This window comes from Solanum verrucosum, unplaced genomic scaffold (genome assembly GCF_900185275.1).
Source record: "Solanum verrucosum unplaced genomic scaffold, falcon-dt-bn FXZP01000273.1, whole genome shotgun sequence".
Lineage (NCBI taxonomy): Eukaryota > Viridiplantae > Streptophyta > Magnoliopsida > Solanales > Solanaceae > Solanum > Solanum verrucosum.
In genome coordinates, this window is record NW_026020163.1 from 404,851 (window position 1) to 428,630 (window position 23,780).

Sequence of the window (23,780 nt, forward strand, 5' to 3'; positions counted from 1 at the left end):
TTTAACATGTGCAAAATTATGTAAATTAACTATAGTTACAACTTACAAACTTAATAATACACATTTATTTATTATTTTGATGGTGCATGCATCAAATCAAATCGATTAACTTACTTTCTCATTCTACCATAAAAGTATTTTTACTTTAAATAATTATCTCGAATTCACAAAAATAATTTATACATGAACTTTCATTTAATTGTATATACAACACAAAATACATGTATAATACACCTTTGTCATTCAAATTCCGCACATAACAAAAGCTTACATTCTTTGATTCAACTTTTTTTTTCGAGTATAAGTTAAGTACAACGAACTTTTATTTTATTTTAAAAATGTATATATGATAATTTTGATTTTTTCCAAAAAAAAGAAAAGAAAAAGTACGTGAATAAACTATATGGCCGACCTTTTACCGACTTTATCTCTAATTTCTCCTTTATAATATACTTCTCCTTTTTTTCCCATTTCTCTCTCTCTAAAACTCCTCATCCAAACACTTCCCAACACCCCAAATTCCCATTTCATTTCCATTTTCTCTCTCTAGAAATCTCTCAATCATGGCGGCGCAGAAGAGAGAGAAAGAAGAAACCGAGCTGAAGGTACCGGAATCCATCCCTCTATGCTCCCCAACTCTACCGGTACCTTCACCGTCTCCTCCTACAACGACGACGACGCACCTCTCAGTTGCGGTTATCTCAGATCTGAAGCGTGCTGATAGATCGTCGACGGAGAGAGTAGATCTGAAGGTTTCTAGTATGGATGATCAATCGAGATCTACATCAGCTGCATCGCCGGAAAGTATGGATCTGGTTGGTAGAAAAACAGGGGTGAAGAGGCAAAGAGAAGCAAACAGATGTTCTGGTATAGGTTGCCGGAGGAAAGTCGGATTGATGCCGTTCCGGTGCCGGTGCGGGGAAGTGTTCTGCTCGGAGCATAGGTATTCCGATCGACATGACTGTAGTTACGATTACAAAGCAGCTGGTCGTGAAGCGATTGCTAAGGAAAATCCAGTGGTGAAAGCTGCAAAAATTCTCAAAGTTTAAAAATGGAAATTTGAAGTTTTTTTTTTTTTTTTTTGGTATTTTCAAAGTTGTTGAAGCAGTCAAGGGTGGTGGGTGGGGTGTTGTGTTGTAAATTTGATGAATGGATGAGGGTATTGTTGTCATTTTTAAGTTATTAAAATTATTAAAATAAGTTAGTGGAAATTTCTCTTTTTTTTTTTTGGTTTTTATATTTTTGCTTTAACTTTGTGCTGCGTTGTACTTGTGTCATTTTCTCACATGAAAATTATTTATTATTCTTATTGATGGGACTATAGAAAAAGCTTTTCTTTATGAGAGGTTTCAAATTTGAGCTTTTATCGTAATTGATAATCGAGTTTCTCTTAGGCGATTAAAAGGTTTCGAATAGGAAAATGTGTTGTTAACAATCATGCGCGATGTAAATACTGTGGTAGGAGAGGGATGAAGTTGAATTGATTCATATTTGTATCGCAATGTTGAATCATCTTTCAAGAGCGCAAATAATCAAATTGTAGCCATAGAGAGCGCTAAATTTTTATGTTTGCTAAATTTAATTTACTCATAAAAAACGATTTTCTTATACATTCTTTGATATAATTACATACTTTTATGTTTTATTTATACTTAAAATGAAGTTAGAAAACTCTTAAACCTACCACTAAGGCGTTTTAGTTTAGTGACATTACTAAAAATGAAATTCTTCCACGCATTAATCCGCGATTATCTTTTTTGTTTTTCTTTACTTTTGCAGCAAAAAATGAGATTTACGGTTTGACATTCAAGCAATCAATCATTCTTTCTATAGGAGATTTCACCTTCTCATCTTCATCTATTCAACTCGAACAAAATTTTTGATCTTGTACCCAAAGTGCGAAAGAACATTTCCTTATTTTAATTTTAACTTAAAATATTATTCCAAAAAAAAAAATCTGAATAAATTCTAATTCCAAAACAATGGTTTAACTTCAATTTCAATATTTTTTTTCCTCAATTTTTTCAACAATATTTGCAAAAACATTACTCTTCTATCCACGTGGCAAACAATATGAGCAAAATTTCACAGTTTTAATATTTCCGCTTCACTAGTTGTACTCTTGGTCTTAAAGGTTGTACATACTTCATAGTGACGAAATTAGTTTCTATAAATAGCACAACAAACTCTTACAATAATGGAAATCACTATTATAGTAGGTAGGGCAGCAGCGGTTTTCCATTACTTTTCTCTTCTGAGTTCTGTGGGCGCTTGATTTCCAACAAAAAGGTCAGTTTTTTTTATCTTTGATTAATACCCTTTTTTTGATTTATGGTGATTAGTGCTATAATGAAATGTGATTAAATGAAATAAAACCAAAAAAATAAGGAATTGATAGTGTTGATCCCAATGATTTAAGATTTTGAGGTATTGATTGATTTTGTTGGTATGACACTGATATTGATTTGTTTGACCCCATGGATTTGTTTAGATCAAGAAGTTGTTGTATTTGAAATTGTATGTAAATTGGCATGTTTTTGTGTTTTTATTGAGTGTTTTGATGAGGGTGTGGGAATTTTTCAAGACCCTTTTGAGTTTCAGTTCTAAATGTTTGATTTTTTCTTAAAAAAGATGATTTTTTTTTGTTATTGGGGTAGGGGAAGGGGAAACAGAGGAGGGGATTACAAGGTGGGGGAATTGAACCTTTGCTAAAGGTGAAAGTTGAGGTAGTCAACCAATTGAGTTACTAAGATTTCGTTTGATATTTGATTTGTGTTCTTGCTCAAGTTTAGATTCTTATATCAATCAAAGTGCTTATTCGATGCCTTAGCGGCTGGTACAATCAGATTTCTGGAAGCATGATTTTGATGAAGTAGCTATGTCAGCTGGTGTAGAAGGTTGGCTTGTGTTTGTGTTTCTTTGTCTGTCTTGTTGCGGGTGTGCGATTTTTTAGAACACTTTGTGGAGGAATTTTTGATTTTTAATTTGTACTCTTGTGGTTTATTGAAGCACTTTGGATTTCTTGGTAAAATTTGATCTTTTATTCATCTGGGCGGCTGGTATCATTAGATTTGTGGAGACATGATTTAGATGAAGTAGCTATTCCAGCTGCTGTAAAGAAATTCTACTTAAAAAGATTGTCTTGGAGCCCCAGGTCTTTGTCTAGTGGTAAGATCACTTCTTGTGATGTGTGGATTAGGTGCATATCACGGGTTCGACCTTGGTGTGGAGGGTCGGCCCATTATCCTTCGAGTTTTGAATTATGTAGCACTCCCTTGGTGATTTCTCAGTTATAAAAAAAGATTGTCTATTTGCATTTCTTTGAGTGTTTTGTTACCAATGTGTGCTTTTTTAGAACACGCCAGGTTCCTTCATTGAATGTGATCTTTGGTTTTGTACTTTGTACTTGCCGGAATGCTGATGTCAAATGATTAATTTTGCTTATAGGATGTATGATAACTAAATTTTTTCTTTGGAGTTTATCTTTGCCACTGAGATTGATTTGTGGAATCAAATCATTCCTCGACAGCCTTTTAGATCTTTATGTTTACATCAAATAGCTGCTTGAGCTTCTGTAATGAAGTATTCTGAAAAATTGGCATGCAATTAGATTTCCTTTAGTGTCTTGATATGGGGTATGAATATCTTTAAGAACCCTCTTTTGGTTTCTAGGTGCTGTCTCTCATACACACACACTAACACACATTCTTTTTAATCACTGATTATCAAGTTGAATAAACCAAGTTAGTTTAGATACATTCAAATGTGTACTTGTGCGACTGTTATAGGCCATAATTTGTCATTGGTTGAGAAATACTTCTTGCTAGAAGCCTGAAAATGGGATCACCGAGTGTGTTGCTCACCTGAAAAGGTAATTGAGTTTCATTCAAAGCAGTATGTTGCTTTTGATAAAATGTTACTGCAAGGCTATGAGTGATGGTACAGATAAAGGGGCTTATGTACCTAATTCTTTGATCCTCCACAAATTCTCTAATGGTGTGAAAGGCACATTCCCTTTTCAATGGGAGGATATTTTTGTGTTTAAAGACGAATAAGTGCATATCCACTGTTGTGGGAGAGAGTAGAAAAGAATGAGGGAGGAGGGGTCCGTGCACTTTCAGGAGAATTACTAGTTTTGAACTTCAGTTGAAGTGATTTAATGTTGTCTATAAGAGTATACACCTAAGAAGCTGGATTGGTGACGGACTCCTCTATGATGTCTCTATTTGTTTTGCCAAATCTTTTGTATTTTGGTGGGATGGGAACTAATTTTGTGCATGTAAATGAATTAGATTATACATACTCAAGCTGGTTAATTGGGAACTCCATGAGTTCTCTTTCTCTATATATTTGGGATACTTTGCAAGTTAATGCACATTTAGTGTTAAACAACATGGAATAAAGGTTGAGTGATGTTGCAGCCAGAAGAGCTGTGCCATTCAAGTTTCAACCTGCTAAAAATAAGTTCCTGTTTATTTGGTTTGATATGTCTCTTGTATATACTATAAACAGATGGGTTACAAGATCTTCAACTTCTTCTAGAGAGTATATCAACGGTCATATCTGGAATTAGCCGAGGTGCGCGCAAGCTAGCCCAGACACCACGGTTATCAAAAATAAAATAAAATATCAGTGGTCATATTTTCCTAAAATCGTAAAACTGTAATTTTGGAAATTCCTGTGCCAATAATATACTTGATTCTAAGATTGGGTACTTTTTATGCAAATGTGTTGGTAGAATGGTGTTTAAGCAAATTTTGAGCTCAAAACATTTAGATTCATTTGTTGCTAACTCACATTGTCAATAGACATTTGTTTGCCTGATTTGCTTACTGTTTCTATTGTTCAGGTTTGGAAAATCAGAAGTTACGAGATGGTTAGAGCGTATAAACAAGAGCACACATATAAGCACCCATGGGAAAGAGTAACTTCTGCATCCTGGCGCAAGTTTGCTGATCCTGAGAACAAGCGCATTCTATCGCATATCCTCGAAGTTGACACATTGAACCACAAGCTTGATTCCAGCTCAGGGAAGCTTTACACGACTCGTGCCATAACTATCCATGCACCAGGACCATGGTTCCTCTGCAAAATCATTCGTCAAGACATCTGTCACTGTGTAGAATCAACTGTTGTTGATGCCCAATCTCGGTCCATGCAGCTCTCCACTCGAAACATTAGTCTGGAGAAGTACATTGAAGTGGAGGAGAAAATCAGATATGACCCTCATCCAGATAATCCAAAGTTATGGACCGTCTGCAAGCAGGAAACGAGTATCAGGATTAAGCCCTTATCAGCACTGGCTTCAATGGCAGAGAAAATAGAACAGAAGTGTGTGGACAAGTTTCAGGCAAACAGCGCGAAGGGAAGAGAAGTAATGGAACGGATGTGCAAGTACCTCGAAGCTGAATCCAGAGGCATTTCAGCATGATTTAACAATCAAACTTTACATTAGGCTTCTTCAGTGCTAGTATCCGACCCCTCCTTTAAACGTGAGAGGTGAGTTTACGCTGAACACTTGTTGGCAATTCGAATGTCATCATATGGAAAAGAGGACACCGATCATGAATCGTTCTTTCTGAACTTTTTGTTAGCTATAGTAGATGCAATAACTAAGTTATCCTAGAACTTCTTTGTGAGAATGTTACCTAGATGGAAATTTTACTTTAAAAAAATACTTTACCCTTGCAGTTTGAATGTGTAGACATTCTATGCTTCATCTTGAATGGCAAAATACTTTACCCTTGCAGTTTGAATGTGTAGACATTCTATGCTTCATCTTGAATGGCAAAATACTTTACCCTTGCAGTTTGAATGTGTAGACATTCTACTTTCCTTCATCTTGAATGGCTTCACCAATGAACTTACTTTTGCTGCTGCTGGAAAATTGTGAATATAAGCCTTGTTGAAGACACTATCTGTTCGATTTCACAGAAACCTTGAGGACTGTGAGAGTATATCATATCATATATCATATCATCATATATTATTATAAGTGGGAAGCTCCTAACCTCAAAGTTGGATTACCATTTTGCCCTTCACTTAAATATTTTTTCTATTTTTTAAAATATAAAAAATGTAAAAGTATATTCTAATAAATAATTAGATAATAAACTTTAAAGTAATAAAGATATAATGGAGGATAAAAAGTCATTCAAATAAATGAAGTCCAAACATTTCAAAACATCTCTTATTTAATTTTAAGTTAAAGAATTTGAAGAGTTTCCATTGATAAAATTATATACATAATTTTTCCCACAAAATACATTATTTTGCTGTCTTCTCATTTTGGGTGACAATAGCATGTGAGTTGATTTATCTCACAAAATTATACTTCTAATTTTTCATGTTTCTCTTGATCAATAAATTTTAGTTATATATGTATATAGATAGAACTCATATTACAGGTTTTGTTTCATTCTTTAATCGAAATTTTATGTTTTTAACGCAACAAGTGAGAAATAATTCTAGAGTGTTTTTCGTTTGGACAAAAAGTCTGCTAAACATTCATGAGGTAAAACAAACTTATTTGTGTGAGCAAGAATATGTATGTTGTTTCGTTAATTTATTGACAGTAGTTTCTTGGAGAATATAGATATCTGGATTAGAATATTAGTCATTTCAGTGTATTCGATGAATTCTTCAAGAAGGTTAAAGGCGGCATAGACATTTATTTGTTGTTTGGTAAGTATTATTTTTCATTTCAATGTTGCATATTTTTACTTAGTTCATTGTTTGTTACATTCAAATTTTTGGTTGAAAGAAGGTAAATTGAATAATGGCAATGAAAAAGAAAACAAATTTTTCATTTACATGTGATGTACAAATCTTCTTTTAAAGATTATGTTTGTTATAACAAGTTGATTATCCTGTAGTAATTGAATTAATGTCGGTGTTTATGATATATGTCAATGTATGCATAATACTACTGCATTATGTAATTCTTCTACACTCTAGGTTATGGGATAAGATAATTGAATAACTCATGTAATTAGTTTTTTTCTCATAATTAAATCTACAAAAATTAGCATGCATTATATTTAATATATATTTTTTAGAATTTATAAATGGTTTACTACTTGTATGACAGTAAAATCATGGTGTGATTTGTAAATAAATATCCCTAATAACGGAAAGAAGAGGAAGCGTTGAAGAAGAAAAATGTATTGGTAAATATTATTGTATTCTGTAACGTTATGTTTTTTATTGATTAAATTTAGAACTTTATTATTTCATTTATTCTATCTAGAAAAAAAGTATTTGGATGAAAAATCTCATTGATTCAAAGACTTGCCAATTAGTCTAAATTCATATGTAAAAAATGAAATAAATCAAGACACATAAAGTTCACACATGCCATTTAGTGAACTTAAGAAAAATTAAAATTCATCATTTTAAGGAGTATATACTCTTTTAATTTTAAAACATAAAACAATATTATTCTTTATCAAAAAAAAAAAACATAAAACAATATTATTAATAATCTTTATATTTTTTTTAAAAAAAAGTGTATTGATTGATATAGGTACACGAGCAGAGGGTGAGCCCAGAAACTATTATTATTATTATTATTATTTATTATTATTATAAGTGGGAAGATTTTAACTTTAAAGTTGGATTATGATTTTATCCCTTCACTAAATTTAAATATTATTAAAAAGACTAATTAATAAAATATTAAATAATACTTATATGGTATTAATCCATTATATTTCTAGGTAGAATTAATTCACGGAATATTTAATTTGTTTTTATTCTAAAATGGAGTACGGTATATGAAGTATTCACGGAATATTTAATTTATTTTTATTCCTAAATGAAGTTCGGTAGATGAAGTGTTTCGTAACAACAAAAGACAATAAATTATATCCGACGAGAGGGAGTTGCTCGGATGGTAAGTACCCCTCACTTCCAACCCGAAGGTTGTGAGTTCAAGTCACCAAGGGAGCAAAATGGGTGGGAGCAACTAGGGAGGGTAAAAAAAAAAATGTAAATTATATCCTTTAAAAACTGAAATATCCATTAACATTAAAGAACAAAAACGTCCTTTGAATTACCATACATCTTAATATGGCATACATATTTAGATTTTAGTCAGAAACTTTACATATCCCAACTGTAACCAATCTAATTCTCATAGATGTTATGTATATCATCAATTTTTAAATGACTTTTATAATTCCAAACTTGTAATTATACATACCAAAAAATTGTTTTCAAAATCATTTTGTATTAATGCATACACTTAGTTATTCCGATGTATAATTGTTGATGAATGATTATTGGTGGATGTAATTACATTGCTCATCACAGTCACTTTTTGTTAATGCATACACTTTGTTATTCTAATGTATAATTGTTGATGGATGTAATTGCTCATCACATATGCAATAAAAAAGAATTAGATCTATTTATGTTTTTGTTAGTTATTGAAGAAGTTCTTCTATTCTTTTAAACTGGAACTATTTCTCTCTTTAATTTTTGTTATAATTTAAAAGCTTTACAATTCATTAGCTATTTTATTGTTTTTAGTCTACTCTATTTCATTTTATTTTCGAATTTTTGTGGGATGAACATAATGTACTTCTGAAATTGTATAATTTATTGTAATGCTATAATAATGTAATGGATATTGATAAATTTTTATATATTCTCTTCAAACATTATGTGAGATCTTCGCAACTAATAACTCATGTGAAATTTACAATTTCTTAAAACTATTTGATATGATTGTCAGATTGTCCATTTGATGTTAAGCTTTAATTTGGTGTTACACTCCTCTTTTGATTACTTAATTTTATGAATAACTATTCATACATATTGTAACTATATTTAAATCATTTACAAATATTTATAATAACTAGCATGCAATACAAGTATATTTTCTATTTTGAAATTCAAATTTTTAAGTATATAGTCATCTTGTAGTAATTACAAGGGACAAACGTGCAACGCACGTTTCCAAAAGCTAGTATTATAATAAGTAGGAAGCTCCAAAGTGAAAAGTTGAATTACCATTTTGCCTCTCTAATAAATTAAAATTTGATCAAATATAAATATTTTAATTACATAATGGTAGAATTTGAAGTTCTTAAGTCCTTCAATAATTAAATTATCATTTTCTTGATAAATGCATACATTCATATTGCTTTTAATCGTAATCATATATCTCATAATGGAAGAATCTGAAAGTTATGATATGGAAAGTCATTCATCACTTTAATGTAGAAATCAATTTCAGAATTAAAATTTGAATTTAAAGGGTCATTTCTTAATGCTATTTATGAACCAACTTACAAAAATGAAATCTCACAATAGGAAATTGAATTATGGAAATTACACAATTCAACATGAGAAGATAAGAGAGTCAGAAGTTGCAAGTGAGGATAACCAAAAAATGTTGAAAATTGGTAATAAAGAAGAAAAAATAGCAGCGGAAAAAAGAGAGTAAATTTAATATATATGTAGTATTAAAACAGTGAACAATTTTATGTTGATATGTTGTCTCTAACAATAACAAAGTTTTCTTTTGAGAGCATGATGACTTTCTTTGCAATATCCTTAACTTTTCGTTCTTGCTTTCTTTCTCCATTATAGAATTTTTCTTCCATGAAGCATTTAGAATTGTATGGGTGTTGGACTTGAGGTATAGATATCAATTTAAGGTATATGTAGAAATTTTCTAATTGTGCATTTAAATGAGAAACATTAATCATTTTTGTTATTCATTTTTGCACATACTAATATATCATATGTTGGACCTAATAACTTAAAAATGTAGCTCATTATTTTAGTTACCAAACTAAATTTTGCAGGTTCATCAAATGTCTAATCATTTGACATACAATAAAGAAGTTATTTGAATACATTGATTGTTCATCTATTATAAATTATATAGTATTTTTTTTAATAGCTTGCAATACTGATTAAAATGTGATTTTGACAGTAATTCATACCTTTCACAGGACTCATGTGCAAAGCACGTTTAGTCTTACTAAAAGTGGGAAGTTTGAAAGATGAAAAGTTGGATTACCATTTTATCCATAGACTAAATTAAACATCTAATTAATTTTATAATATTATTTTAATTGTTTTTTGAATTGTAAGTTATTTATTAGAAAGAGAATGTAGAAGAACAAGAGTCAATTAGGATTTCTAGAATTTTAAATAAGTAATATTTTTATTATATTCTACAAGACAAGAGAGATATTTTAAGGAAGTTAATCATAAGGTAGTGTGCCTCTATGTTTGTTTTTACTACTTTATTTTGTCTTTTAAAACAAATATAAAATTTATATATCGAAATTATAATAAGGGGATGACTAAATACAAAAGAGTTTCTTCTTATGAGTTGACTATACACTATAAACATTTATCATTTTACTTTTTTTTATGCAAATCAAACACAATTTTAAAAGAAATTATGTGATTTTTAATAATTCATATTCATCGTTATGAATACATGTTCAACGCACGTGCCCAAAGTAGAAAGCTTTAAAATACTACACTAAAACATAATATTATAAATCATTTAACTAATCATTAAATAAGAAAACATGTATCATATTACAAGTGAAAAGACCTTAAATAAAAAGTTACGTTATAATCAATCATAATATCATCATTGTACATTTTTTTCACCATTTTTATAAATATTTATTGCCTTAATGACTTGATAAAATGTCCACACCATAAATGTTGAAGTAAATTCCACTAGCAATATCTCTAAGAGAAAAGACCAAATAACCACATATAATACTAATTCAATTGGTTTGCATTTAAACACAATTAAGAGTTTTTTTTTCTTTTGCATTATCTCTTTTAGGTAGAAAAATGTGTAAATTATTATAGTAGATAAATATATCTCAAATCTAATATAAAAATTGTGTTGAATGTTCTATAAAAAAATATTTTAAGGAAATATGTATTCTTTTACATCATAGAGAAACATGTATGCATGTTTAATATAAAGTAACTATTATATAAATAGTATCAAAACTACCTTAATTTATATTTTAACTTCACAAATATTAAATCCATTTTGAATGTAAGTGTAACGAGATTAAAATATAAGATTAATATTTATGCTTAGAAACTTGTATTTTTCGATATACTTTAATATCTATTTTTATCATCTAACATATCAATTAAAATTATATATAAGATTTTGACATCAACTAATAGAAATATACGTGCAACGCACGTAATCAATACTAGTTACCAGAAAATGTGCAAAGTGATCCTTGTAAACACAGAAGGCTTGAAGAACACAATTTTGTACCTGACGTTTTACATGTCATGTAGATTTGCACATACCGAGACATGTAATGTATGATGATGATATGAAATGAGCTTAAATAAAGAAGTGAGTGGTTTATAAGTCGACTCTAACTTGTATAGGACTGAGACGTAGTTATTGTATTTAGACATGCAATATCTGAAGGAATGCCATGTCCACCAGATTGGAACATGACAAACTTGGTCACAATGATATCAATGGGACCAGCACGTATGAAGAACATGAATTCTACAACTTGCAAATGTTCAATAAACTTTCTTGAACCCCAGTATAACAAGGTCTCATACGATACGTAGCCAATAAGATGAATGCATCAAGTACAAGACTATTAGCTTAGCTAGCGTTCCAGGAGAATCTAGTCATTTAGTCAGTTTATAACTCTGATTCTAGATCTTGTCAAGTTTTTTGCCTTCGTGTAAAGCTTAATCAAGATCCTTAAAGACACCAAATTTCATGAGCAAAGAAAACGTCAAAGCTAGCATGTTTAATGATAATAATAGATAAGCACATGCCAAGCTGATCATATGGTGAAACAATTCTTAGGGGGTTAAAATCAAGACATTTAAATTGAACTATAAGCTAAGTTTTATAATGAGACTAAAACCTCCAAAAACTTTCGTTTGGTTCAAGGTATTAGGTGAATTATTCCAATATAAATTTTGAAATTGAACCTAGTAAATAATACTTATTGTTTTTCAAGAGCAGACATCACTTATTTTTTAAAGAGTTTATGGGTCACGAAACAGAAATTCATGATTGTCTCGACTTTTCGTGTGTATTAGTTCATTATTTTTTGGAATATGTGAGACCAACTCTGTTTGAACTTAAACTTTGTGGATCCATTCTTGATGACCTAGTAAATGAGACTCATAGTTTTTTGGGGGGCACATGTCGGTTTTTTAGAGTTTATGGGTCACGAAGCAAAAATTCAAGATTATCTTGGCTTTTCTTGTATATTAGTCCACCAATCTTCCGAAATATATTTGATAGACATTGTTTGAGCTCAAATTTTGTTGGTCCATTCATGACGACCTAGTAAATGATATTCATAGTTTTCAATGTCATATTTCATTAAAGCTATTAACTAAAATCAGTATAATTTTAAAAAAAATATTAATATCTCTATATAATTATTCCATATAAAAGGCAATATTGATTATCCAATATATACTTTTTATTATAATTCTTGAATATCTGATCTTGAACCAAATGATCCCTTTTTATGAAGAACAAATGGGAACTAGGAAGGTCCTATAATTACCATTTACCCATAAACTAAATAGGGTATAAATAATTAACCAAAAATAATATGTAGAAAACAAAAATGTATTATTTATTTTAATTTGCTCATCCTACTTTTCTTTTTAATATATTTCAAAAGGAATATGTTTTTCTTATTTTGATAATTCAATAATTTTAATTTTTGACGTAACATATTCAACAATTTTATTTTATTCCCTTCTTCCAAATTGTGATACTTTTCGGATTTCGAGATTCAAACAATTCAATTCCTGACTCGTAAATTTTTCATATATCTTTTAATTATTTTGAATTGTCAATTATTGTGACTTATGGTACTTTTTACGTAGTTTACAAATATATAAATTTCATTTCAAAAGAATTGAAGATTCCAAGCATAAATTTTCAATCAAATTTAAAATGTTTGACTTTTAAAAAACTGAAAAGTGGCCACATAAATTGAGACAAATGATTACTTATTTTTTAAAACTTTGTATTAAGTTCAAACAACACAAACAAATTAAAAACTAGGGATTATTTGACAAAGCCACTTTCCATTGGTAGATTTGCTGATTTAGCAGCTCCCAAAACAGTACTTAATAAATATTCTTCTTCCCCAATTTACCTTTATACTATTGGACCCATTGCCCTTTAAGCCCCTCTCTCTCTCCCTCCCCCATCTCTCTCTCCCCCTCCATCTCTCTCCTTCAAGAATTCATAGTCAGATCACTGAAGAGGTAAAAATTGTAACTTTATCTAAGTTTCAGTTTATTGCTACTCTTGTCTTTGGAATTTGTTTTTACCTGCTTTAGGTATGTTAAAGATTTGATTTTGACAGGATTTATGTAAGCCCCAACATGGGTTCTTTGTATATACACTTATTGAGCAAAGCTGGTGCTGAATTTTTCATGGGTAATAACTTACAGTTCATACAGTGTATCTGAATCAGTTGTTTCAAGATTTAATTTTTATGATGTTTTTATGTTTGGGGTTTGTTGGATTGAGCTGATTCAGTTGTTGGTATGTTGGATAATGATGAATTGTGGGAGATAGCTGTTTTTGTTTGAAGTTTAGTATTTTTGGAGTTACAAGAATGTGTTTTTAGGACAGGGTAAAAGGATTTGAGGGCTGATTTTTGGTTGTGAAGTTTTTTTTTTTTTTTTTAGTTTAGTATTTTGGGAGTTTCAAGGATGTGTTTTTAGGAAAGGGAAAATGATTTAAGGGCTGATTTTTTGGTTGTGATTTGTGAAGTTGGGATTTTCAGTTCTGAGAAGTTGCAAATTGGTTTTGGAATAATGAATACTTCTGGTATGGGTGGTGGCTTTTTATCTGGGTATAATGGTGGATTTTTGGGGATGAATATGCTGCAACAACCTGAACCAATGAGTAATAATGCAGTTCATGGTCATCAGATGAATCACAATAATGTTCAATCATCGGTGAGTGCAAAATTGGGGCTTGAACACGAAAAAACTGTTGGTTTGATGGATGCACAAGGTTGTATGGCTTATGGGAAGGATAAAGCAGTTGGGCCGAGTAATGTTGTGAATACTAGTAATAATCCTAATAGCAATACGAGTGACGAGGATGAGCCTAGCTTTAATGAGGATGGAAATGGTGATAACAACGGTGGGGCACAGGGGAAGAAGGGATCTCCATGGCAGAGAATGAAATGGACTGATAATGTTGTTAGGCTTCTTATACAAGTAGTTGCATGTGTTGGAGATGACGGTAGTTTGGAAGGTCCTGGAGTGGGGTTGAAGAGAAAATCTGCTTGCCTTCAGAAAAAGGGTAAATGGAAAACAGTATCGCGAATAATGATGAGTAACGGTTGTCATGTCTCACCTCAGCAGTGTGAGGATAAGTTTAATGATTTGAACAAGAGGTACAAGAAGTTGAATGATATTCTTGGGAGGGGTACTTCTTGTGCTGTGGTGGAAAATCCGATTCTAATGGACTCCATGCCTCAGCTTTCTGCCAAGGCCAAGGACACGGTGAAAAAGATACTTAACTCAAAACATTTGTTTTATAGAGAGATGTGTGCTTACCATAATGGGCAGAAGATACCTGATTGCAATGATCTTGAATTTCCAGCTCACTCTTCACCTGTTGCAGCACTGTGTGCAAAAGATCATAATGGCTCCCAGGGAGACGAAGCTGAAGAAAATGACGAAAGTGATGATGATGATGATGAATCGGATGATAACCATGGTGATGGTGATGCACGTAAAATTGCAGATTTTGATGAGAGAATGAGACGAGTTGAAGAAAATGGCTGCTTCTTGCCACAAATTAACGGGAATGATAATTTTTTGGCTGAAATTAATGAATTTTTTCAAGACCCTACAAAATCCCAGTGGGATCAGAAAATGTGGATTAAGAAACGGATGTTACAACTGGAAGAGGAAAAGATTGGCATCCAAGCTGAAGCCTTTGAGTTGGAGAAACGTCAGGTTAAGTGGCAAAGGTTCTGCCGCAAGAAAGACAGGGAGTTTGAAATAGAAAGGCTGGAGAACAAGAAATTAATGTTGGAGAATGAGCATATGGCATTGCAACTGAAGCATAAGCAGCACGAATTAGACAGTACAAAGCCCAATATTTCTTTCAATTCTGCACCTCTCAGCTTAGATAGACCGATGGGAAGAGATCAGCTTGATGCAGCTAGGTATCATTAGCTAGTAAGCATCGGAAATCTCCAAGTTTTTGGCAACCTGTTATCGCTCCCTTTTGTTGTAAAATCTTTTAAAAATGTTTTACAGCTAACATGCAGCAGCAAACTTGTTAATCAGTTCTTTTGAATTCTCCTAGTATTTTTCTCGAAAACTAACTGCATCACCTATGTTATGAAAGTCATGGTTGGATACTCTGGATGTTTGTCTAAACTTCTATCCGATATCATTTAGAATATGAATCTTGTGTGCCTTCTAATCATTGCAAGTTAGTTAAGAACCAGACCGAACTTGCATTTGGTGATATTCTGTCTTGCAGTGGCATTTTTGCATAAAACTTAGTATTGTGCATCAAGAACATTTTCATCTGAACACTTCAACTCGTCTCCACTTTGTCAGTTGAACTCTCCTACTAACAAAATGATCATCTAGACACCTCCAAAATTTACGTGTCACATCATTGATCATTGTCAGGTGTCTACATGGCACGGTGGGATGAATTGGAGTGTTTAGTTGAAAGTTGAGACCAAGTTGAGGTGTCTAGATGTGCTTACAAAGTTTGTTTGAGTGTGTTTATGTATTAATGCTTAGAAGCATCATGACACCACTTGTTATTTGTTTAGTTCGACGATCACCTATGATGTCCCTCGATCTAGATGTATTTCCTTCTATGCTCTCTTGTGCATCCATATTTGGTGTTGAAATAGGCCAGTCTTTCCCAAACAGTTCTGTTTATTCAAAGCTCTGAACTAGCAGTAGCTCCCTAGTAACTCCCCTCTACCCCTGCTTTTCCTTTGCAGAATCAAAAACTTTGGCGGAGCTAGGAGATGATCCCCCTTCGCTAGAAAATCACACTTCATATATACAAGGTCAACTTTTTTTGGTTATGTATGTATAGTATACATTGAACTCCCTTGATGAAAATCCAGCATCCGCCACAGAAAATCACACTTATAGACAGAAAAACTTTTTTTCTGTCTCTCTCTCGCACTATGAGAGAGATATGTATGTCCCCTTCCCCTTTCCTTCTCTCTCTCTCTCACGCACACACACAGTGAGGGAGATGCATGTGTAACTTTGAAAAACCATTGTTATGCATTGCCATGCTGTTATTACTAGACAGAGACACTGTCCTTTCATGCTGATATTTTGCAGTTAATCATTCTGTACCTCTCTCCTTTTTTCCTAGTGACTACACTTTTAAGGGTTGTTTGGTATGTGGGATAAGATAGGATATTCCAAGATTGAGCTTGAGAGAAAATTGATATTGTGTTTGGTAGGATAGATTTACACCATGAACCGAACACAATATAAATTTTATCCCAAGCTCGATCTTGGATATCCCACCTTATCCCATCAAACTTGAGATTATTTTATCCCACCTCCCATGTGAGATAAATTAGCCCAATGATTATAATCCTTGGACTATAATTCCGGGATAATCTAGTACGCGAACCAAACTCCCCCCTAGGATTACATACTAAGTTTGATTCTGTATCGTCTTTAGAAGTCTGCAGGCTAGTTCCTCTGTGTTATAGAATCTGTTATGTGTTCTGTTTTCTGATGAAAGCTCTCTCCTTCGTACTAGACACTCTTTACGTTCCTGGGACTACACTTTTAAGGGCTGTTTGATACGTGGGATAAGATATGATATCTACTACTCCCACCAACACTAAGTACTAGCTAGGTAATAACTCATGTTGTCCACTACCTAGTGTTTTTGTTTCTACAAAGGATTTGAAATCCGAGATCTCAAGGTTGTCAATTGACTTCGGTGATTACTATTACTAGGTCATTTTCATTGTCACTAAAGTTGCATTTGATAGCATTGTATAGGATGAATTTGATACAAATATTTAAATTTCAATATAAAATAAGCACCAAATGTCGATATACATATATATAATATATAAATTACTAAATTTTAAAAAAATAAATATTAGAGTATGAAGTTAGTGAGTTTAGTCGCAAAAACCTAAAATTTGAATCTATCAAATTAAAATTCGAAATTTGTACCTGATTATAGCGCAAGCTATTTCCAGGATCGGAAAATGTATTGTTGAACCGGAGAAGTAAGCGAAGGACCGTCAACAAACACCATCTACATTTTCTCGTGAAGAAAAAATGCACTTTTTTGAATATTTTAATTGAATTACCACGTGGTCTTTCTCATCAAATTCTTAAACTTCTGAGGGGTCGTTTGGTTTGAAAATGAGTTATGATGGGATAAATTATGTTGGGATAAGTTATGTTGGGATTAGTTATGATGGGATAAGTTGTGTTGATATTATTTTTTATTGAGTGTTTGGTTTGTTGTATTCAAAATAATAAATTTTAAGAACAATTTATTTGTTTACAAAAATGCCCTTCATTAATGTAAAAAGTGATATAACAAAAGGGTTGAAAGAGACATTTTTGTCATTTACCTATTTTATCCCGGGATAAGTTATCCCGGGATTACTATACCACCCCAAGAGAGGGATAACTTATCCCGGTATTAATTATTAATCCCGGGATAAGTTATCCCGAACTTGCCAACCAAACAACAAAATAAGCGGTACTATAATTAATCCCGGGACTATTTGGTATTATCCCTCACACCAAACGACCCCTGAGAGTTTTGCCAATCCTCATATGGAAGTACAGCTCTGACAGGCAACTTACCAACCACATTGTTAGAAAATCCACCTTGACTGACCGCTATCGCTCTGATTGAAATCTTTTTTTCTTTCGTTGTTGTTGCCGGTCTAAGCAGAATGTAGCTAAATTAGATGTCTACTGTTCGTCACACCTGACTTTTATATCTCATCATTTATAGATCTCTTATTTTTTTTCACTACTAGTCGCCGATCTAAGCAAAATATAGCTAAATGAGGTGTCTACTGTTCGATCTTCTTTTCTTTCAATGCTGCCGCCGATTTAAGCAGAAGGTATCTAAATCAGATGTCTAGTGTTCATCGTACCTGACTTCTATATCCCATTGTTTGTAGATCTCTTGTTCTATCATTGCCATCGCCGATCTAAGCAGAAGGTAGCTAAATCAGATGTCTACTGTTCGTCACACCTAACTTTCTATATCTCATTATTTATAGATCTCATTTTCTATCATTGTCGATGTTGATCTAAGCAGAAGGTAGCAAAGTCAGATGTCTACAGTTCATCACACCTGATTTCTATATCTCATTATTTATATATAGAATTCATTTTCTATCATTGTTGTCGCCGATCGATTTCAGATACCTAGTGACGCAGCCAATCTAAGAAGAATGTTTCAGATACCTAGCGATGCCGCTGATTTAAGTAGAATGTTTCAGATACCTAGTGACGCCGCCGATCTAAGAAGAAGGGTTCAGATACCTAGTGAACTCATTCTAAGTAAGGGTTTAATAGGCCCCCTACCCCACTTGTGTCGGAGAATCTTTTTTTTTCCTCTGTTTCGCACTCAGTTCCTAGTATTCGTCTTAAAATTTTGATTAAATCAAACTCAAATCGTGTACAGTCATTAAAAAGAAATTGCTTTCAAAAGATTTTTTTTAATTCTCAGGATTCAAATCCGCTTCCATCACAACCCCACAATGTAATAAAGGACCTCAAATCCTCAATACATCATTTTGTAATTATGAAAAAATAGTCAAATGTCCCCAAACCTAGTATTCAATTACTAATTACACACATAGATTTTATGGGAACATTTTCAAAGTAAAATATATATCCTTTAAAAATCTATTAAATATATTATCTTTTTTACTTTTAAATTAACAAAAATATATTCAGGAGTTATTATCTAAAAAACATAGAATATAGAACGATATCACAATATCCCAACAAAAATAGAAATAAGGCCTACACCCATTTTTCCTTTCTCAAAATCCACTTGTAAAACTACATTAGATATATAGAAATATTTCTATTTTCCCGTTTTCTCAAACATGGCTTTATTTTAATTTATCAAAGAGACAATTCAAAACTAATATTTTTTTCCCTTTCTCCAATAAGAGAAAACAATAATTTATTAAATAATTATGTCATTCTTGAAGAATACAAACCAAGAACTAACTAAAATAAATAATAAAGAATAAAAATAGAAAAGAACAAAAAAATAAAGTCATCACCACATCATCATTTTGCTAGCTTTTCTAGTATTCCCCTTAACAATTAAAACATGAATACGTACCTTACATGTCTTTTTGTTATATACATAACAAAGAAAATAATCCTAATAAAAAGTTCCTTATTTTTTATATAGTCTTTGATTAATAATTCGCTTTTCGGTATTACTAATACATAAATAATTTTTTATACAACAATTTTGATATTGTCTTATCAATAATCTTGAGTTTTCAACTCATTAAATTTGATGCAACAACTCATTCAATTTGATGTTACATATTTAAGTGAAGGTAGTCCCTAATTTATTGCAATGGGTCATGGGGTAGTTGTGCACTATAAAAAAAAGTCATATGACATACACACCAAACTCATTCAATTTGATGTTACTCTTTCACCGAAGGTATTTAGATGTGCACTCTTAAAATTTGAGTGTCTATTTATATATTATTTAACAAGAACTAAAATACTTTTCAATCAGCCCATTGTTTAACTATATTTTTTCTTTAATGAAATAACTGTAATATTATTGCTTAAAAAAAAATACAAAAACTGATTAAACATCATTTACATCATAATGTTACACAATAAAAACAAATGTAACTTGTCAAGTTAAGCTATTATTTCTTCTTCTGTAACTCCTTTGCCTTTGCTGCTTCTTTCTCCTTCCTATCATTATTTTGTGTTCCAGTTCTACAATGATTCTTGCAAGCCATTTCGGATTTCCAATTGAGAACATGAAATATATTATCGATAATCCAATACATAGTCCACTTCCATACCCCATAAGAGCAGCTTTCCAAAAATCATTCAGAAATTCAGAGTCGCTTTCTTCATCTTCTAGTCCAGATGTGGTATCATTTGTCTCCGAATCATTACCATCATTACCACAACCTTTTGAAACTGGGAATCCACGTAATCTATCATTACCTTCATATGAATTGTTCTCAAATGTATAGAATTGAGGTCCTTGAGGAATGCACCCTTCGAGATGATTGTAGGAGAGATTTAAGACTTCAAGAGATGTAAGAGAAGCAAATCGTGCTGGTATCTCTCCTACAAGATGGTTACTTGACAGGTCCAATGATTCAACTGAAGATAAACTTCCAAGTGATGGTGGTATATGACCTTGTAATCCATTATGAGATAAATTCAGCACACGAAGTGCAATAAGATCTCCCATAATACTTGGAATAAATCCTTCAAACTTGTTGTTTGAAAGATCAACAGTGGTGTACAAAAACAAGATTCTCACAACTTCAAGCTCCAATCCCTTTGTTACGAGAGCTACCGAGTCTTGGTAATATCGATTCCCTTCATCACTTGGTGCGTTCATCATTTGATCAACTGTCCTCATGGCTTTCAAATGTTGAAATAGACTCGTTGGTAAGCTTTTTGTGAAGGCATTGGAGGAGAGATCTAATATTCTAAGCTGAGGAAACATGTTTCCAGTCGGTAGAGATCTAATGGACCCATGCAATTTATTGGATCTCAAACTTAGAACTTTCAGCTTTGGCAGAGTCCCCAACCACACGGGGAATGTGTCATTGAGGTGATTGTCTCCTAAATCAAGAACATCGAGTTGCTTGCAATTGGTCAGGGATTGTGGGATTTTCCCCTCCAGCTTATTGCCATGAAAGTTGAAGCTTTTGAGTGCACTTCCAATTCTAAAAGTTGTTGGAAGAGTCCCTGAAAGACTGTTGTGGTGCATATCCAGAACCTCAAGGCCACTGATATTACCCAAACATTGCGGAATTTCTCCCTTCAAGTTGTTTCTTGCCAAATCAAGCATTACCAGTGATGTCAAATTGCAAATATCTGAAGGAATTTCTTCAGTGAGATTATTATGGGATATGAAGAAGAATCTTGTGGAAATTGGTGGAATAGGTAGTGAACCTTGAAGCAAATTGGACCGCAAATCAATAGCTTCTATAGAGAGAAGAGGAATTGAAGCAACACTTTCCAGCATGTTGTGGGATAAATTAAGACGTTGCAATATAAACATCCAGTTAGACCATGCCCAATAAGGGATTCTTCCTTGAATCTTATTATTTGAAAGATCCAACTGCCAAAGAAGCTTAGCGGATCTTAGAAACTCCAATTCTTTCACTTCACATGCGGCCAATTGTAAGCTCATAAGAGATCCTGGCAAAGTAACATTATGTTTGTTCTCATTAGTTAATGAGATACGATTATATGAAAGATCAAGATAATAAAGCTGTTTGAGGTCAGCAAAGAAGCTGACATCCACATGACCACTAAAATTATTGAAAGAAAGAATAAGGCCTGTTAGGTTCACATGGTTTTGAATCGACTTGGGAAGATGGCCTTGCAGCTGATTATTACTTAAATCAATCCAGATTAGTGAATTGGAATTGAAATCATCAAACTGACCAGAAAAGTGGTTATTGCCTAAGACTAAACGACTTAGTGACGGAAGAGAGAACATCCCTGATGGTATTGTTCCATTCAGGGAGTTATATTGAAGGTCCAAATCCTCTATGCGAGTGAGATTCAAAAGAGATTCAGGAATAGGCCCTCTAAGATTGCAATTTTTAAGAGACAAAGAATGTACCGAAGTTAGATAGCCAATAGACTCAGGCAAATTGTCAGAAAAATTCACGCCACTGAGATCTAACTCTATGAGAGATGCACTGCTGTTCCATTTGGTCTTAGGGAAATAACCACTGAGCTGATTGTTGTTTTGTAAGACAAGTGTTTCCAGATTGGGAAGGTGAAAAATACTGTCAGGTATTATCCCGTACAATCCTGTATTTCCCATCCTCAGAGTTGTCAAATGAGAAGAAAAATTTGGAGGAATGGTGGAAGAGATATTTATGGAAGTAAGATCTAGCTCTCTTAATTGAGTCAAATTCTGAAGGAGCAATTTCAAATCATGGGCAGTGAGTCTTAGAATAGTTTCAAATGACGGGGAGAGGCGAAGAGACTGTAATTGAGAAAGATGAGAGATTTCAGAAGGTATATGACCTGAGAAATAGGAGTCAGAAAGATCAAGAAGTGTCAAGTTTGAGAACCTTCCAAATTCAGGTGAGATGTGAGAATTACAGAAGTTATTAGAAGAAAGGTCGAGGCTTTGGAGATGAGAGAGTTGGAAGAGACTGCTATTGGAATCAATCTTTCCTACAAGACCGCTGCAACTGAGATTAAGTTCAATCACACAGCCAGTCATCTCATCACATATGACTCCATCCCACGAGCAACAATCTCTGCTCGTATTCCATGAACTCATATAAGAGTAGGAACTACACGTAACTAATGAGGGATCTAAAGTGAGTGTTTTCTTGAATTTTAGAAGAGCGGTGCTTTGATCTTTGCGGCACGGATGAGGTATGGATGAAGAAAAAGAAAGCTGATAGAAACAGACAAAGATCAGAAATGAGAATTGCCTGTATCCCATGTTTTAGTTCAAGTTGCTTCTAAATACTGAGTAAGTCTGTATACTGAGAGTTGATAGTGAAAATTAAGAAAAGGCTATTCATATCTATATAGGCAGATTTCTTTGACTAGTCCAATTTCTTTGAAAGGTACACTTGCATCTGTAGACAAGGACTTAACCAAATAGTTTTGTTGTGTTAAGTCAAGACAGATAATGAATTATGAATGTAAATGTGTTACACATATAATTCAGACAAAGACAACCAAATAGTTTTGTTGCGTTAAGTCAAGAAAGATGATAAATAATGAATGTAAATGTGTTACACATATAATATAATTCAGACAAGGCCATAACCAACTAGGTTTGCTGTGTTAAGTCAATAAACATAATGAATTATGAATGTAAATGCGTTACACATATTATTAAGATAAGGACTTTTCCAAATAGTTTTGTTGCGTTCTCATTCCACTTGCCCGACTCTAAAAAGTATAATGACTTTTTCATGTTTCCCCCCAAAGAAAAGAGAAGTTAGATATATACTACTCCTAAGATAATGTAAATGAAGATCTCAATTAATGATATTGGAAGTTTGGAACACAATTATCCACAAACTATTGAGTCTATACTGATAATTAATATGGGTGTGGTTTAACGGACAATGAAGTGGATGAAAACCATAAGAGATCTGTAGGGTTCAAATCTCGGTAGAGACACAAAAATACTAGTGATTTCTTCCCATGTGTTAGAAATCTGAGATAGAAAACCTCCATTCGTATCGTTGCTGGTGCTGGTATGTTGGCTTGATATAATTAGCTTCAGGGACATCCAACACTCTGCCTTCACTTCTTTCTCGAGCTCGATTATATTAGGGACAACGGATAATGCATTCTCAAGTTCTACGTTTTATTCATAATTAAGTCCCTCTTAGATTATGTGAAGTGAGTATTATTCATTTGCAATGTACAGTAAGTAGATAGGAATCCAAGAAATTCATAAACTTCATTCATTGAATACATTAAAACATTACATAACTTGATATATCATCAATATTCATAATATTACATTTCCT

General features: G+C 32.6%; 4 protein-coding genes and 1 long non-coding RNA gene across 5 annotated transcripts; 4 read left to right on the forward strand and 1 right to left on the reverse strand.

Annotated features, from left to right (window-relative positions):
• The first annotated feature begins 457 nt into the window (after window positions 1–457).
• Window positions 458–1,235, forward strand: LOC125828518 (zinc finger A20 and AN1 domain-containing stress-associated protein 5-like). The gene has a single exon (XM_049507815.1). The coding sequence runs from the start codon at window positions 564–566 to the stop codon at window positions 1,047–1,049; it is 486 nt and encodes a 161-aa protein (XP_049363772.1). The 5' UTR covers window positions 458–563; the 3' UTR covers window positions 1,050–1,235.
• A 991-nt stretch (window positions 1,236–2,226) lies between these two features.
• LOC125828522 (uncharacterized) lies at window positions 2,227–5,671 on the forward strand. Its single transcript, XM_049507818.1, has 2 exons — window positions 2,227–2,289; window positions 4,850–5,671. The coding sequence occupies exon 2, from the start codon at window positions 4,874–4,876 to the stop codon at window positions 5,429–5,431; it is 558 nt and encodes a 185-aa protein (XP_049363775.1). The 5' UTR covers window positions 2,227–2,289; window positions 4,850–4,873; the 3' UTR covers window positions 5,432–5,671.
• Window positions 5,672–13,184: 7,513 nt separating this feature from the next.
• LOC125828524 (uncharacterized) lies at window positions 13,185–13,584 on the forward strand. Its single transcript, XR_007443051.1, has 2 exons — window positions 13,185–13,275; window positions 13,377–13,584. It is a non-coding gene; the product is annotated as an uncharacterized LOC125828524 (long non-coding RNA).
• Window positions 13,585–13,669: 85 nt separating this feature from the next.
• LOC125828494 (uncharacterized) lies at window positions 13,670–15,326 on the forward strand. Its single transcript, XM_049507788.1, has one exon. The coding sequence runs from the start codon at window positions 13,834–13,836 to the stop codon at window positions 15,211–15,213; it is 1,380 nt and encodes a 459-aa protein (XP_049363745.1). The 5' UTR covers window positions 13,670–13,833; the 3' UTR covers window positions 15,214–15,326.
• Window positions 15,327–19,805: 4,479 nt separating this feature from the next.
• LOC125828482 (receptor-like protein Cf-9) lies at window positions 19,806–22,784 on the reverse strand. Its single transcript, XM_049507778.1, has one exon. The coding sequence runs from the start codon at window positions 22,730–22,732 to the stop codon at window positions 19,922–19,924; it is 2,811 nt and encodes a 936-aa protein (XP_049363735.1). The 5' UTR covers window positions 22,733–22,784; the 3' UTR covers window positions 19,806–19,921.
• Between the last annotated feature and the right edge of the window lie 996 nt (window positions 22,785–23,780).

Coding starts and splice junctions, on each gene's coding strand:
- LOC125828482 (XM_049507778.1), bottom strand. CDS start 22,732: ATGGGATACAGGCAATTCTCATTTCTGATCTTTGTCTGTTTCTATCAG.
- LOC125828522 (XM_049507818.1), top strand. CDS start 4,874: ATGGTTAGAGCGTATAAACAAGAGCACACATATAAGCACCCATGGGAA.
- LOC125828494 (XM_049507788.1), top strand. CDS start 13,834: ATGAATACTTCTGGTATGGGTGGTGGCTTTTTATCTGGGTATAATGGT.
- LOC125828518 (XM_049507815.1), top strand. CDS start 564: ATGGCGGCGCAGAAGAGAGAGAAAGAAGAAACCGAGCTGAAGGTACCG.